Raw genomic sequence first — 17,348 nt, forward strand, 5'->3', positions numbered from 1 at the left:
CCGCCTGCCGCGCCGCCTGCCGCGTTCCCCCCTGCCGCGCCCAAGATCTCCCTCGATCTCCCTCCTGCCGCGCTCCCCGGCCACCTCCTGCCGCCGCCCCTCCTTTCTCCCCCGATCTCCCCCTGCCGCACCCCCCTGCAGCCGCCGGCGAAACTTCGGCGAAATTTCGAAAATTTCGCCGAAATTATACCGAAAATTTAACGAAACTTACGTTTCGATTTCGCCCACTCCTCAAAACAAAAATTTCGGCGAAATTTCACCGAAATTTCGAAATTTAAATCCTTAGCCTACCACAATATTTTGAAAAAATTGAATTACATATTTTTAATTGTATACTTATAATATATTTTTAAATGGAAAAAGAAAATTATTATACAAGATACATTATAAATTTTTTCCACAAACTAAATTATTTTATTATTTTATTCGAAACTTATGCTTTGAGAAGTATTTGAAAAACATATCATATACATGTCGAAAAATATTTTTCACGAAACATATCATATAATATATTAATTACACAATGGGAATATACTTTTTTTTTAAACATATATATGATATGAACATACCATATACATCATGTGAAAATGGTAAGGGTAATTTTGTATTATAATAAAAAGAACGTTGGTTCTTCATGAAATGATTTCCACTCCCAAGTCCCCCTTATGTGGGCCCCATATACCCCCCCCCCCCACAAATTTATTCCCAAAAACTTCCTATAATCCAAATTTACCCTTAATAAAAAAAAAAGTAGCATCACAAAAATACCCAGCAATCCCTCCCACCTCCTCACTGGCTGCCCTCCCAGCCCTGGCAACCCCTCCCCTGCTGCTTTTTTTTTTCGTCTTTTTAATTCTCTCTTTCTTTTTTGAGTTTTTAGTTTTAATTTTATGTAGGGAAATTTTGGGTTTAAATTTGTACCCCAAAAAAAAAATTTGTGGGTAAAAAGAGAAACTTTGGGGGTGTGAATAGAATTTTGCTATGCCTTTTGATTTCTTATTGAAAATAAAACTAGAATGGACAATAATGAGAATGATTCAAATTCCTTCTGTTTTCATTCCAAGTACACGTCATTCGATTGAAATGAACATTAGTAAGACAAAGAGACCATGACATGATGCTGGAAAATCCTTAAACCCAGAAATTATTAAAAAATATTGTCTTCAAAAGTCCTTAGTTTCATTAAACTGGGAGATTTAATCTCTAGATGCAATGTTTTTAACACAAGTAAAAGTGTTAAGTACTAATTGTCTACTGCTGCAGCTAGTACTGATCAAAGCCAGTATGTTTGCTAAAACTGCCACACCATTATCAAAATCTAGCAACTATTTTCAACTACAACTGAAACCAACTTGGGAATCATTTGTCTTTTTTTTTTTTTTTTTCTGAAAGAAACTGAAATTTTATTAGACATCACAAAAGGAACTTTTTAATTAGTGTGGACAAAAATTTCACCTTAACAATACAACAAGAAATTTGATCCATGAGTACTGTACATTTTCACTGAACAAAACCAGAACAGAACCAGATAACAGGGCTTACCAATTAGAATATATCCCTAAATCAGCATATAAAGAAGCCCAAAGAAATGACCAAAATATGACTTTATCACATAACTCCTCCACCCCCGTTCCTCTATAATCTTTAAAAATCCTTTTGCTCCTTTCCAGCCAAAGAACGCACAAAAAATGCCTGCATATTACAGCCCCATAATGTTTTTGCCTTCTTGCCACTGCCTGATACATTATACTTTTCACAAAAGAGAGAATAACAACCCACTGAAATCACCCAACTCGCATTAACCTCCCTAAACAGTTTCAACCAAAGGTTTAAAGCAACTAAACAAAGAAGAAAAACATGATATTGTTCCCTTCCTCTTTACACATATAGCAATGAAAAGAAAACCAAGCATCTGGCCTCCTCCCTTGAATCACATCGCAGGTACTAACCTTTGGATGGTCTCCAAATCTTTGTTGACAACAAAAGCCTCCCTCCCTCATGTATCTCGAAAAATCAAATCTCAATTCTTCTCCTTTTCTTATTGTTTTTTTTTCCTTATAAATCAAACCATAGATCGTCTCTGAAAACTTCTTGAAAGGCCATACTATCTCTTTCATAGACTCACAACCCTCAAAACCCAACTCCTTCACCTTTTGAAACCAGCTTTAACCCTGAGGCCCAATACCTAAATTACCTGCTTGAAACCAAGAAGCACAACCCATGTCTACTAAAATCTAATAACTCCATTGTCTATTTCTTTCTGTAATCTTGATTGCTCCTCTGAAAGAATGTTCATCTACTTTCAAAGCTGCTCAATTCGAAATCTCCTCCTAAATGCTTAAACTAAGATTTTTCTTTCCCAAAGAGGTGCTCCCATTTCCACAGCCTCTCACTATCCTTTAATTATGAGATGGTTCTCCCTCCCCACTGTCACACCCGTCCCGAAGAAAGTATTCATCCTTTTCTCATAGCTTGTAATGAGTAATGACTCAGCTAGGCAATTTAAAGACAGACATGAAGTACTTGCGAAGGCTACTCATGGCTGATTGAAAAAAGCTAAATTTATCCCCTAGAAATAGGCTAGAAAGTAACTTTTTTCATCTAATGTTTTTATATCTTCAAAATGTATGCTTTTACAAACAAGTAGTCAATTCAAGATTTAAACATAAATAATACAAAATGGCTGAAAATGCTGAGTTTTATTAATAAGACATATCAATCCATATTTCAAGGAAAGGAACACTCATTCACTAAAATCTAGATGCATAATATGTTTTTCTTTTAAGAGAAACACAAATTTGATTAGGAATGGCAAAAAAAAAAACAAATAGAAAACAAGAAGTCCACCTAAAAAATTCTACTGAGCTACAAAATAATATTACAACAAAAAACTACAAGCATCCTGACTAAAATTAACACACAGCAAACCTCCAATCTTTTTTTTTTTTTTTTTTTTTTTTTAAAAAAAAAAAAAAAAGGGAAAAGGAGAGGTCCTTAAATTCGGTTGTGACCAAAAGCCCAAAGTGTTGCCGCGCAAAATCTCACTTTCTCCCACCATTCCTCCACTCCTACCCCTTTATAATCTTCAAAATTTCTCTGATTTCTTTCCAACCACAAACCCACAAGATTTCTAGTATTATGCAGCCCCATAAAACGTTAGCTTTCGTTCCTTTTCCCAACACTCTATAATGTTCACTGAGCAAAGCATAGCAATCCTTAGGATGGCGCATTCAACACACTAGATACATAAGAGAAATTTAGAGGGATATCTGATTGGATAATATATGGTGCATTCAAAAAAAAAAAAAATGTGACAAAGTTAATGTATCACAATTAGGTAATACGAAGTGATATTCATAAATGTAATGCCCCCTCACCACAAAGTACCAGTCTCTAACAAGATAGGAATAAGAGATCAATAAAAAAAATATCTTACAGCATAACTCTAGAACATTACAGCATGTATATTACTAAAATATTGAACAAAAAAATAACAGCAATTTTACTGAACAAAAGACGTTTTCACCTACATATTCCACATTTGGCAAGCCAAATCTAATAACAACCCATTTTCCCAGATTCCCAAAGCAAGAACAAAAAACTACTGTCAGGCATGCATCACCATATACTTTACAGTAATCCACAAGATGCAGGACCAAGATCATGTAATAGCCTTTTGGTATTGAGGAGCTCAAAGGAATGGTCAAGTGAGAACTTTATGTTAATGGGCATCTATTCCAAGATTTCCTTCCATGTCATAAACAGAAACTAATCTACACACCAATATCAAGCTTATACTTGTAATGTCACCAAAGATCTACTCAATTTGAGAACAAAAAAGGACAATTATCTTCTGATGATCTACATTACTAATCTCTGCTAAAAAGAATTAGATACTATTTTATGGGGAAAATTATTAAGGAAAAAAAAGTATATTATAAAGTCAATGTACAAATTATTCATTGATCGCAGTAGTGAGTTAGTTCTTACTGTATTGAATAATCTGCAGTGCAGGTGTCATTAGCTCTTTAGGGAACTGATGAACCTTCTCGGTAGCACGTTCTTCTGACAACAAAGCCTCTTCATAAGTCAAGTTAGTCTTTCCAGAGACTTTACACATCCAAACTCTTTGGCGATATAAATTTATCCGGTTCAAATATTCACTGATACATGTTAAGTCAGACAAACAGAAGTAATGATGAAACATGAGAATTTGAAAACCTTAGAGTTTTTTTTCCATCTTTCAGGTACCCAAAGCACTTTGGTCAACCTCATTTGTCTTGTCTTCTGCTCACAACATGTAGTAAAACCCAGAAAGTTCCAGAAAAAAAAAAAAAAAAAACAGAATTAAAAAGAAAGAAAGGATACTGATAATCCCGGAATATCTCTTCTGTAAATCGAACTTGGTATACGAGCTCATGAGGCTCCAAATCATTAGGCAGTTCAGCCAAGGGAAAAGGCTTTCTTTTCAATAGAGGCATCCTTATAACTCAAGTGTAGATGCGATAATAAAGCACACAAGGAACCTGCATGTGGAAAATTCAGTTCCTGAAAAGAGAAAAAAAAAAAAAAAAACACAACGAATGTAAGAGTTGTTGAAGCAATAATAGGAACCAACTTAGCTGACCCTTATACAATGCATGAACCAGTTGGATTTAGAAAATATTTCCTTTCACCGAGAAAATAAAACCAACATAAACTTAGGGCTTCCATTTCACTTTTTTTTCCTCAATTTACAAAGAAATGTAGCCAAGATTAAAGAAAATCAATCAAGAAGCAGTATGCCAAACTACCAAGATAATAACATACACACATCCCATAACATAAAGCAAACCATCATTTCAAATCAACAAAGGATATCGAGTGCCTGAGTCATCTTAATCAGATTCATATATCAACAGAGAAAATTTTAGCATTAGTTGTGGGAATAGCACAAAAACAAGAAAATAACACAATAAAAAATATCCACTCAATCAAACCCAAAAATCAAAAGCTTCAGTAAGCATAGATCATATTAGCATTGATTCAAAAGTGTATGGCAACATATATTTATAAGCTATAAAAACACTACAGAAGAGAAAAAGAAAAAAGAAAGCTTAAGTCCATTTTACCGCTCGAGATACCACTAGAGAGAGTTTTTTCACCCATTTTCCGCAAAAACAAATCAGAATTCTAATCTCTCTCGCTCTATCTCTCTATTTTTCATACCCAATATTCCCACCAACCAAACAGACGCAGTTGCGATAATCACACGGCAGAAACCCTAGATTCTAGAACTCGGCGTTTTGGGGACACAAATACCATTGACCAAAACCACATGTAACTCACATTGCCATAACAATCATACAATGACATTGAAACCCAATACCGTTTGCAGCAAAAAAAAAAAAAGGAAAGAAAATCAAAGAGAACGATAAAAGCAACGAAATCGCCGAGAATGTCGCAAAAAGTGCGTTCCCGCCACAAGCAAAAGGCTCTTGGCAAACAGCGATAGTGATCTATTCAAGCAAAGCGAGAGGGTGTGAGTGTGCTCGCGTTGTGTGTGTGGTTGACTCTTAAGAGTGACAGAGAGAGATAGAGCTTGAACCTTACAATGGAGAGCTTGACTGCTTGAATGTGCGTACGGAAAAATATGAGGGGAGGAGTCCAGAGAGGGAAGAGGGCGGTTCTCGTTTGTATTGCCTCTGGGGTTTTTTTTTTTTTTTTTTTTTTTTTGTGAGTTCCGTTTTCTTGTATTGTGTCTATTCACATGTGTAATTATAAAGTGGAGAAACTTCTCACATGTATATCATTAATTTAGAAAAACTTCTTTGAACATTTACCTTATGACATTATATAATCTTTTCTTACTTTACTTTTTTTAAGTTTAAAGTCTCAATTTACTCTTGACCAAAAAAAAAAAGTCTCAATTTACTCTATAAAAGTTTTTCTTGTGTTGCATATAACACAGTTCTGTCAACTCCGTTAACAAATTCATTAAAAATGCTAACATAGCACCTACATGGCATAAATGAGTCCATTTTCAATCATGACTCTTAATTCGCCACATAGACAAAAAACTAATAAAACATATTTTAAAAGTCTAAAACTCTAATATTTAAAAAAAAAAAAAAGGAAAAAGAAAAAGAAAAGAAAATATAAAACAGAAAAAATCAAACCCACCAACCCCTCCTCAATCCATGCCCAGCCCACCCCTACCACCCTCGCCGCCAATCTTCTTTTTGTTTATCCCTCTCTCGATCTTTCTCCTCCCTTTCTCTTTCTCTCTTTTCCCAGCCATGGCCTTGATGGAATCGGGAGGGTTGGACCTTGATTTGGTCCGTTGGTGTGGCATGTACAGTGGCAGCCATAGCTTTGGGGTCGACTAGTTTCGCACGTCAGAGGTTGGGGTCGTCAACTAGTTTACCTCCAATGCTCCCTCGCCTCTCTCTTTTGTATTTTAGGGGGGTGTCCCCAACTCAGATTTTAAAGGAGTTTAATGGATTTTAAAATCCATAGAATCTATCAAAATCCAAAGGAATTGGGTGGAATTCTTATGGAATTTGTTATGTGTAAAAAATGCATTCAAATCCAACCAAATCCATCCAAATCCATTAAAATCCTTCACTTAATGAAATCCATGACTTTTTGAGGACACCTGGATTTCATTGGAATCCATTAAAATCTGAATTGAGGACACCTAAACTTCATTGGAATCCATTAAAATCTAAATTGGGGACACCTAAATTTCATTAGACTTTTAAAATCCAATGAAATCTAAGTTGGGAACACCCCCCTTACTTTTGACTTTTTGTTTAATTTTTCAATTTTAGTTTTCAATTTTTTTGTTGTGATTAAATCGATGGGTTCTATTTGGTGGTTGAATTTTAGTTTTGTGGTGGTTTAGAAGCTGTGATTTTTTATTGAGGTTTTCGTTGGTTTTGGCGTTTTGGGCATGATCACCCATGAAAAGAACCAAAAAATACTCATCAAGCAGTGAGTGAGCATTTGGTGAAGAAAACCAATATCCATATCCAAATCCAATGATCATTTGGTGATTTGATGATTTCGATAAAGAAAACCAGGAATAGATTCACTCTACATGATCTAGGTGCAAACCAACAACATATTCACTCTACAAGATGCAGAGCAGAGATAGGAGAATAAAGGGAGGGGAAGAGAGAGACAAAGAGAGATGGGAAGAGATGCTCTCGACTGATGAGGATGGTGGTCCGACTGGTGGGGGAGGTATAGACTATTGTAGAGTTTGTTGGAAATATGCCCTAAAATCAATGAGAATTGGTCAATCAAAGGTGTTTGGTTGAAGTGATTCGAGAGATATTTCAATTAATGTGTATTGCATATTAATAGGGCGTAAACATTATTCATTACATTGGAACTCTAGGATCATCATATAAGTGAATGAATGCGTCCATGGAAATCTACGAGAAGAAACATGATGAGCTCGGAGGCCATTGATACTTATGTTAACAGATACTTAGATTCCTAAACGTTCCTAGTCGATGAAAGGAATGTTAACTGGATACTAACATTTCAATAAATCAAGACTATCACATACACTTGCTTACTCTGGGTTGGTGAGTCTCATGCCACAATGTAGAGACACTAGAGCATGTATGTGGGTGCGTGCTTGGAGGCACGTCCATTAAACTGACCGAACAGAGAATCCTAGATGGAGCTTTACGGCATGTCAAATAGGAACTCTGTCATTATGATATATAGATATTTCATACTTGAACCTTGATTAACTTGATTCACTCTACTGCTTCAAACATGACCATAGCTTGACTCACATATATCATCCTAACCTAGTGCTTACACATTCATGATTTTGTCTTAGGAAATAATCTATTACAAATTTTACATTAACAAATAACGTTCTTTACTTAATTAGGGTTAGGTCTGATCACTTTACTAACCCTAGGTTAATATTCAGTTCGAACCCTAAGTCGGTTTAGTTCAGTTTAAAACCCTAACTTATGCCCTATATATGTTCGGTTACTTAAGTTTTAAGTTATATTCCAACTTGGATTGAAGCCTAAGAAAGTCCTAAGTACCCTAAAGTTGGCTTAGGATCAAGGTGTACGACTTTCGAAGGGTTTCGAGAATTATTCAAGACTTGAAAACATTTTTACAAAATAGGAAATAATTTTTTAGTATTTCAAATTGTTTTTAAAATTATTTTTTGAATTCAAAAATAATTGTTTACTAATTCAAAATAATAAATTACAATTTAATATAATTATGTATTAATTAGAAACCCTTAAAATAATTAAATAATTATTACCATGTATTAAACATTTATTAAATAATGTAGAATAGTTAAGTTAATTAAAAATAATTAAATTATAATTATAAATTAATTTCTAGAAATCAAAATGAATTTTTGAAATTATTAATAAATTAAACAAAACTAATTCTTATTAGACAATTGCTAATTATGTAATTAAAAAAATTTAAACTAATAATAAAAAATTAATTATTAATTAAAATATATTGATTAAAATAATTAAATAAAACTTAATTAAAAATTAGAAATTATTAAACTATATTACAAATTGTTAAACTAACTTACAAAATTATTAAATTATACTTAACTAAATGTGATAATTAACTAAACTAAATTAATTAATCTAAGCATCTAGTTAACTCATTAACTAAATCAATTTAACTTAAAATTTAATAAATAAAACTGAAATTAAATTAAAAGAATAGAATAAATTACCTAGAGAGAGTGGGAAGAACAATAACACCTTCTAACAACTGATGAGAGGAGACTGTTATTGTTTTGTCTCATTCAATAACCCACTTGAGACTCTTGTTTCCCTATGTCACTTTTGTTACTTATAGTAATTGCCTATCAGTCACATTCAATCCAACATTATATTAATCTATTTACAATTCCCTTAAGTATCTGATTGTTAGTTATGATGGGTTTGTATTTTAAATTTTTATTTTACTCTTTCTATTTAGCAATTTATAAGTGCTTTATTTTACCAATAAATATTATTTTATTGTTAAATGGTGGGTGATGTGACTATGCCTCTACACATTGTCTGTCGTAATAGTGAAGGCTCATCATCTAAATTACTGTATACTAAATATCTCGAAGGAGATTGCCAAAATTTATATCAAGTTTGATTACAATTTAATTTGAGTGGTTCTATTTGTACACCCTATTTCCTTTCTTTTCACACACTTTTCTCACTTTTTCTCATTTCATACCATGGCCCCCTTCAACTTTTAAAAATGGATAATATCTCATAACACACTCCTCTAATTACCATAATATCTTTCATTTCACAAAATTTATCACAACAACACACCCCATCAACTCAGACAAAAAAAAAAATATACACACCCCCTTCACTCGACCCACCCAGCTTCTTCCCCCTCCTTCACCAAACCAACTCAAAAAAATAAAATAAAATAAAATAAAATACACCACCTTCCCAGTGCAGCACCACTCTCCTCTCTCTCCTCCCAGCGCAACATCACATTCCTCTCTCTCTTCTCCTCGCAGCACCACCCTCCTCCTTTTCTCTCTCCTCCCTACAACACCACTTCCTCGTCATAGGCTGTTCAGCACTAGTCTGCCGAAACGGTTAGTTTTCATTTACAGTCATCTGCCGAACATTTCCTAGATGTTTGGTGGTTGTTTGCTGAACCAGCTGCAATTTTTTTTTTTTGTTGGTAGAAGCGCAATTGCGAGGCGGCGAGCGAGCTAGCTGGAGGAGCAGCTGCTGATGTCGGCGGCTGGGCACTTCTCCGAGGTGGAAGCTCGACGGTGCAACGTGACATGGTGGTGGTAATGACGTGGCAGCTTGTTGCGCTGGGAATGGTTGTGGCAGAGAAGAGGGAAAAAGGAGAGAGGGAAGGACAAAGAGGGACAAAGAAGAAGGAGGTGCAGGGTGGTGCAGGGAGGGTGGTACAACGAAGAGGGAAGAAGACATAGAAAGAAAGAAAGATGAGAGAGGGAAATAGAGAGATGGGTAAATGTGTAAATTCACATTGTGTTAAATGGGTAAATTCACAAAAAGAGGAAATGAGATGTGCAAATAGCAGCACTCTTTAATTTATCTTACCAACTGTTACCCCCAAAACTCGCGGCGAGATTTCGCCAGGAATCCTGGCAGATAGCACTGTAGTCCTAGTTGTGCCACTGTTCTTGGCCGGGACGGCTGGAACAGAAGTTGTTAGTTTGATGAGTTGTGTGATTTGCGCCGGATCTTTCTAGCTTCTTTAATCAGGTGATTGTATTGTAAGCAAGGAACATGGACTTACCAAAGGTTCATACTGCTTTGATCCTCAAGGACTTTTTAAACATCAAAAGTTGACTATGACTTTAAATTCATAAATGCGACTGATGTTTTGTTGGGTGATTTGATGCATAATGTAACAATAAACTTTAATGAAGAACATGTGCACGATCTGATTTTCCTGGAAACAAGACACAATGGTAGTTCTAATAATGAATTTCATGATTAACACATGAAACTTAATTTTTGAAACTTGAAGGAAAATCAATACCAAGGGAAAACCTTAGCAGAGCTACAAACAAGTAATGCTTAAAGCTTAAGAACTTAAAATAAATCAAATACAAATAACTTCTGGGTAAGTGATTGAGTGACTGAGAAGTTGTGAGGTTGAGAAGATGAAGATCTTGAGAGTTTGAAGAAAGGTTGGGAGCTGAGAGGTTGGATATTGGTTTCAAGACTTGTGTCTTTTTTGTTGATTGTGGATGCTTCTTCAGTTGGATTCTTCTCCTTTTATACTTGATTTTCTAAGTGTGAATGCTCCAATTGTGCCGCCCTTCATGAGAACTTGTTCCTGACCAACTTTGCATATCCAACGGTGGAAGCTGGTTTTGAAACTTGCTCAAATAGTATCAATTTCACATATATTCTTTTCGAAACTCGTTCCTGTCTTAAATGTCACTTCCTATTATCTGGAGCCGTCGTTTTGCTTCTTGGGACTTATGTTAATACTTTCTACTCAATCCATCGCATGATATTCGTTGATAGCTCTGACTCCTGACAAAAGATACTTCTTTGTTCTGCTGCTCGACAAAAATTTTGGTGAAGCTATTCTCAGCCGAGAGAGGGAACACTTGGTTGTTTCTGAAATATTGTTCTTTTGGCGAGAGAAGTCTGACGGGCTTAAATTTGTTTGCTTATTCCATGCGGCACCTCTCTTCGAGTAACACGTGGTGACTTCCTTAAAGATTGAGCTCACCAGTTGGGCTAATATCTGGACATGAGCTGGGCCTGGTCATTGGGCCTTGATGAATTTGGGCTTGGCCATGCCTGTTGATTGTTTTCTTAGAACAAAATAAAAACATATCTCATTCTAAGTATACTCGCAAGTGCATGAATCGCATCAGTAGCAAAGCATACAAGCACGAGGGGTCGATCCCACAGAGAATGGTTAATACACAACAAATCAATTCAATTAATCAATTAGAATAACTAAATGGGGGGTTTAGGAAGATGGAAACACACACACACATCACCACACACACGCACCCATTATCCTATCTTGCAATGTTAAGCTTTCAGCCATCAAATCAAATATGCATACTCTAACCATACAAGGCTAATGACAAATCAATTCAAACACAATATATCAAAGTTTGACTGCTAAAAAGGTTTGATTAGTAACTTCTCGCAATTGTTCTCTTAAGGCATAAATTAAGAGTTTCTTAGGCCTCCCCTAATCAGTTAACTTACATGTTCCCTAAGCGGACTTAAGGCAACTGTTATCCATGAAAGAATCATTAAGATCTATGAGAAAGTCAAACATGCACAACATACAAGCTTTGATTATTTCCTTATAGAGGTCCTACAAAACCATTATTAAGAATAATCTATTATTCCCTTGTTACTTGTGAGTTAGTGTATTTGATTAGTCCACAGCTAAATCTAACAAATAGATTAGATACAATTATCCTAATTAAGGTGGCCAATCAAATGATGCAAACAAATAGTGACGGATTCAATTAGATAATGAGAATTTGATACATGCAAACATCAAATTAATTCATCAAGAGACGGATAAACTATTTGTTAAAGCATGACATATCTGAAAATCAACCTACAACTAACATACAAGATAGAATAACAAACTACATAATTAACATATAAAAGAAAATCTGAAATACATAAATAAACTCCCAATCCATAATTAAAATTAAATAAGAAGCCCAAAACTAAAAGAAAATAAGAATTCTAGAAGAAAAGAAAATTGAAAACCAAAGGAAACATCACAAGGGGCTGCGGCAAAAAGAGGAGACGAAGGAGACACCTAGCAAGCTGGAGGAACCCACGGCAAGGTAAGCATGGGCTTGCGGCACAAGGCTAGACTCATTTTCTCCCTCTAGCTTCCACACCAATCAACCTCTCTCTCTCTCTAGCTTTCGGCCTCTCTCTCTCTCTGAAATTATGAAAGTGTAAATTATGGGAACCCTAAATTATGAGAGAATAGGATATATATATATATAGAGGTGAGGGAGAAATCTTTGTGAGGCAAGGCTTATGAGGGAGTGCGGCAAGCTAGGGTTAGGAAACCTAGGGCTGTGCAGCATGGGGTTAAGTGACTCACGCATGACCCTAGGGTTTCAATCACACATGTGCGCATGGGCTGCCACATGGTCTTGGCGTGATGGGCTTCTTGGGCTGCTAGGGTTGGTGCATGCATGCATGGCTGCCACCTCATGATTTCGGCATTCCATAGGCCCATGGCCCATTTAACTTATTGACATGTCATAGTTGACCCTTGACCATTGACTTTGACTTACAACTTCTCCCCTCATTTCCCTTTGGATTTGAATTCATTTCTTCCCTCCATTTGATTCCATGGATGTCCACCACCTTCTAGAAGCTTCTCGAACGTTGACTTGATTGAGTTGACTTTGAACAACCTTTCCTAGTCCAACTAGAATTTTTTGAAATGAAGGATTCCTTGTCCATTTTGACTTCTCGTAATGACCATATTGCCCCTGGAGTCTCCTAGTGTCATTATGACTCCTTTCCTTAGTAGGGTTAGGTTTCCTAGTTCAACTAGGAATTCCTGCTCAAATTATGATTTCTCATTTCGATCTGGCTCGACAATGATGGTTCTAGGCTTGATGTTTCCTCTTGTGACTAGGATTTTAGCTCTTTTCCTGGTTTGACCAGGAATTGACCCATTTTCCTAGTTTGACCAGGAAATTTCCCAAAACGGCTCCATTAGCTCCTTTTTCCTATTCATGCTTCATTTGACCTGTAAAGACAAAAACAAGACAACAAACACAAAATATCGAATTCTAACACTCTGGGTTAAGAAATTAGTATCATAAAGTGATGCAAAATGCACACTCATCAATGTCTTTGGCCCAATAGCAAATTATTGTGTAAACACCAACTGAGCCGTAACTTACAACCACTAATCCATATTAATGCTTCACACCCAAACCTTTTCCCTGTTATTTTCATCATTCAGTCTCATAGCCGAAAATTCACTATTTACCTATCTTCATAGTGCTTTATCTTGCCGTGATGCTTCCTTAATGTGAAATGGTTAGAAAAAGGGCTAATCATTATGTAATCATTGTGTACAAAGTGCATAAAAAGGTGTATTGAGATATATTGAAATTAAAATATGCATGATAACTATACCAATAAAAAATATAAAATATTGTAAAATAATAATATTAAAAAAAAGGGAGAATGAATTCTCCCACATTTTTAATAAATTAAAAATATGAGCACGAGACTGTTGATAAAATTGACACTAAGATAAAAACACAGATGCAGTCATGATATCAGATTGAAGTTCCAATATTGTTAAAGAGCCAGTTAGGGAAATGGTTAATAGAGGTGGTGGGACTGTTATCAAACAATATGGCTGAGAGATAGAAGCATTTGCAAGAGATATTAGGTGGAAAAACTAACATAAATATGTAAGTGTAATAACCTGAGTGTGGATACATATATTTGAATTCAAACAAGTGACAGATATGTAATAGAGAAAGGAAATTTAGAAGGAGACTGAAGAGAAATATCTACTGCTTTGGAAAAAAGGTGGAGGTGATGGATGGTCCAATAGCATTGAGGGGAAGTATCTCATACGATTCCATTACATGAGACGTAATATAGGGACCAGACAAACTCTGCAAATGTGTAAGCACTGTTGGATAAATATAATTGACGAAAACAAAGAAAATGAGAAATTCATAGAAACATATGAGTAAGGTGTTTGTATAGGCCAAACGCAACTCCAAGCAAACACACTAACAAGATAAAAGTTGCTAAACAGTCACCTTTGAATGAGGGGGTTTCTATCCATCACATTATAAGGGACAAATTATATCTAACATTAGAGGGGGTTATTGTAGTAGTGTGAACAGCTGAAAATAGGGCTTGGGGTGGTATTTATAGAGCATTTGGGTGGATTTGGATGGCTCAGTTATTCTTGGAATGCTAATCAACGCCTAGGATCAAGGGAAATGTGCGATGGAAGATGGAGGGCTCAGATTTCATTATCAAGAGTGAAGAAACGGCTCAAATTAAATCAAAAAGTCTAAACGAAAGTGTTTAAGGGTAGGAGACGTGCGGGTCAAACAACCAAATCTAGGTTGACAGGCGGACTGGGATGAGAGAGTAAACGAGTTGGGTGGACAAACCCAGTCGCCCGTTCCCAGGTTGTAAAAGAATGACGTGTCGTTTGACCTCGGCGAATTGTGTCTCGCCGCAATCGTTTGGCGCTGCTCTAGCATTGAATTAGCATGTCGTGTAGCATGCTGTCAATTCATGTCAGAGTCCACTTCATTTCAGAATATTATATATATTTTTTTCTAAAATCTTCCAAACTTTGAAAAAGCATTAAAAATAATTCGGGAGTCCAAAAACTGTTCCAAAAAATGTTATGGACTCTTCTCGACTAGTACTATTTCTCATCACCTCAATTTTATAATTTGACTTCCAAAAAGTTTCTAAAAATATTCTAGAGTCTCCAATAAAGGGTTTTTTTTTTTTAAGTCCATTTTAGAAATTAGGCTTTTTTTAAGGTCCATTATTACAAATCAAATCCCAATAAAGTCCACTTTAATAAAATCACATGAAAAAATGTGCTAGCAACATGCCCAACGCCCAGGTTTTTTTTTGTTTTTTTTTCGCATTAGCAGAATTGCCACCGTCCAATAATGGCAATTATAGTCATTGTTGGACATTAGCAATTCTCATTGTGCAACAATATCCAAAACAAGACAACTTATATAAATCTTCTATCTTTTCTTTCATACACATGTCAAAAAAAGCATAAAACCAACACAAAACACAAAAATTCAAGCCGTTGGAATAAAAAATCTTAATTTTAACAGTATCAATAATTGCTTCTGTCTGTTAGGAACTATCATTCCAGATAGTTACTACTCAACAATAACAGTCACCAAGTACTTCTAAATCACGTCCACAATAACAATAATTGCCACTGTCTGATAGTAACTATCGTCCTAGATAGTTACTACTCGACAATAACAATCGCCTAGTACTTCCAAATCGCATAATTACGCTCAGCACCTTCAGATCGCGCCCACAGTAACAATAATAGCCACAAGATGTTCATCATCTTCATCCAAATTACCCCAATGCCTTGTTTTATCAACAACCTCTTCCTAAATTTTAGAAGAAATGTTATTTCAATATAACAAACATATGCTATGGTCTAATAACAATTAATTAAAGGAAATACTATCTCGATCAAGTCCTTCAGAATTATATTTCCTAATTTTGAAGAAGTCCACCAAGTGTCAAACTAAAAAAAAGCTAGCATTAGTAAACACAGATGACATCTTATGAACATCAAACTACCTAGGAGCTCCCAAGCCTCACACTTGTTGAGATAAACTGCTACAACTTTTGGCATGAAACTAACCAGATACCCTGCAACATAGATAACACGAGATGAGTTTTTCATATGTAGGGTGAAATTTGAACTCAGGAGTAAGATTCTATGCAAAAACTCTGCACAAATCACAGCCCAAAACTAAAATTAAAAAATCAAAACAGATAAAAAAAAAAAAGGATCTATTTACCTCAAGCAACAACAATCAATAGTCCTGCAGAAAATAAAAACAAAATTAACACAGAAAACTAAAAAAAAAACTGAAAGTAAAACACTTACAAATAAAAAAGGAAGCACCAAAAAATGGTGGTGGCTCCGAAGATAAGGTGGTGGGAGTCGCCCAGTAAACATTAAACCAAATCAAAATGTTTATATAAAACAACATAAATGCAAAACTGAGAAAACTAAATAGAGAAACTTTAAAAATAAAATAAAAAAATTAAAACAAAGAAACTTGTTTGTTTCTGGGCTTGGATTGAGTAGATCTGGCAGATTGATGTCGCCGAAAAATGAAGAAGAAGAGTCGCGGTTGTTAAGGTTTCAAACCGCCGCCTAGGGTGGTCGTCGAGATAATCTAAAAGCACCCATCAACTCAAAGCGGCGAGGAGGTAAAGATGGGTGTGGTTTGATATGTCGTCGTCATCGCCGAAATAGTGAAATCGTCGGCGAAGGGGGCGTTTATGTGCGACTTTGAATCATTTCAATGGCTGGGTGTTTGGGTCGACAAAGACCAAAGGAGGAAAGAGGATTAGAGAGAGAGAGAGACTAGCGTGAGAGAGAGAACAAAGAAGGATAGACTAATCAATTTAAAAGGAACAACAAAAAGGGGAAAGAAAAAAATAACCTAACTAATCAATTTAAAAGGTGGACCAACTTAGGAGTTAATAGGGAAACTTAAAATAAATAGTAATGATGAGGTGGGTGTAGGAGGGAATAAGAGTCTAAAATTAGACTTTATAATCATTTACATTTTTGACTTTGTAGGTGCTCAAATTAAAGTATTATGAAATGACTAAATAACTTTGGGTATGTGGTCATGTGCAAGCAACATAAATAGGTGATGTTGCACATTACACAGTTCCGTCAACTCCGTTAATATATTTTACTGTTTGAATTGATGATGTGGTGTCCAAGTGGCAGGGCATTTTCGTTATTTCAGCCACAAATGGCTAATCTTTGCCATATTGGTGCCATGTTGTCAATTGAAGGGACCCAACACGGCATGGCAACCCTCCCATATTGATTTCATAATATAATTCTAAAATAATAAAAAATAAACTGAAAATTTAATTAAACCAAAATTTAAAAAACTGAAAAAACAAAAAATCACCCAAACCTTCCCCACCTCCGCAGCAACCCTCCACGATCCCCTCCTCCGACCCCACCACCGTTGATCGGCCATCCACCAACAACCCTCTGCACCGGCCAGCCAGCCACCCCATCTCCCTTCTATTTATCTCTCCTAT

The 17,348-nt window shown here is 35.6% G+C and overlaps 1 protein-coding gene across 2 annotated transcripts in view; it reads right to left on the bottom strand.

The window, feature by feature from the left end:
• The window catches only part of LOC147283706 (DDT domain-containing protein), a 10,891-nt gene extending 5,191 nt beyond the window's left edge, over positions 1–5,700 (bottom strand). The window contains exons 1-3 of one of the 2 annotated variants that reach the window (XM_086244780.1): positions 5,593–5,700; positions 4,369–4,526; positions 3,991–4,163 (exon numbers count right to left, since the gene is read on the bottom strand). In XM_086244780.1, the coding sequence (XP_086100906.1) occupies positions 3,991–4,163; positions 4,369–4,481 (286 nt within the window). In that variant the 5' untranslated portion in view covers positions 4,482–4,526; positions 5,593–5,700. Of the gene's footprint in view, positions 1–3,990; positions 4,164–4,368; positions 4,549–5,587 lie in introns of both variants that reach the window. The other variant, XM_086244779.1, reaches the window with a different exon arrangement.
• Positions 5,701–17,348: the final 11,648 nt, after the last annotated feature.

This window comes from Dryas octopetala, chromosome 5 (genome assembly GCF_963921425.1).
Source record: "Dryas octopetala chromosome 5, drDryOcto1.1, whole genome shotgun sequence".
NCBI classification, from domain to species: Eukaryota; Viridiplantae; Streptophyta; class Magnoliopsida; order Rosales; family Rosaceae; genus Dryas; species Dryas octopetala.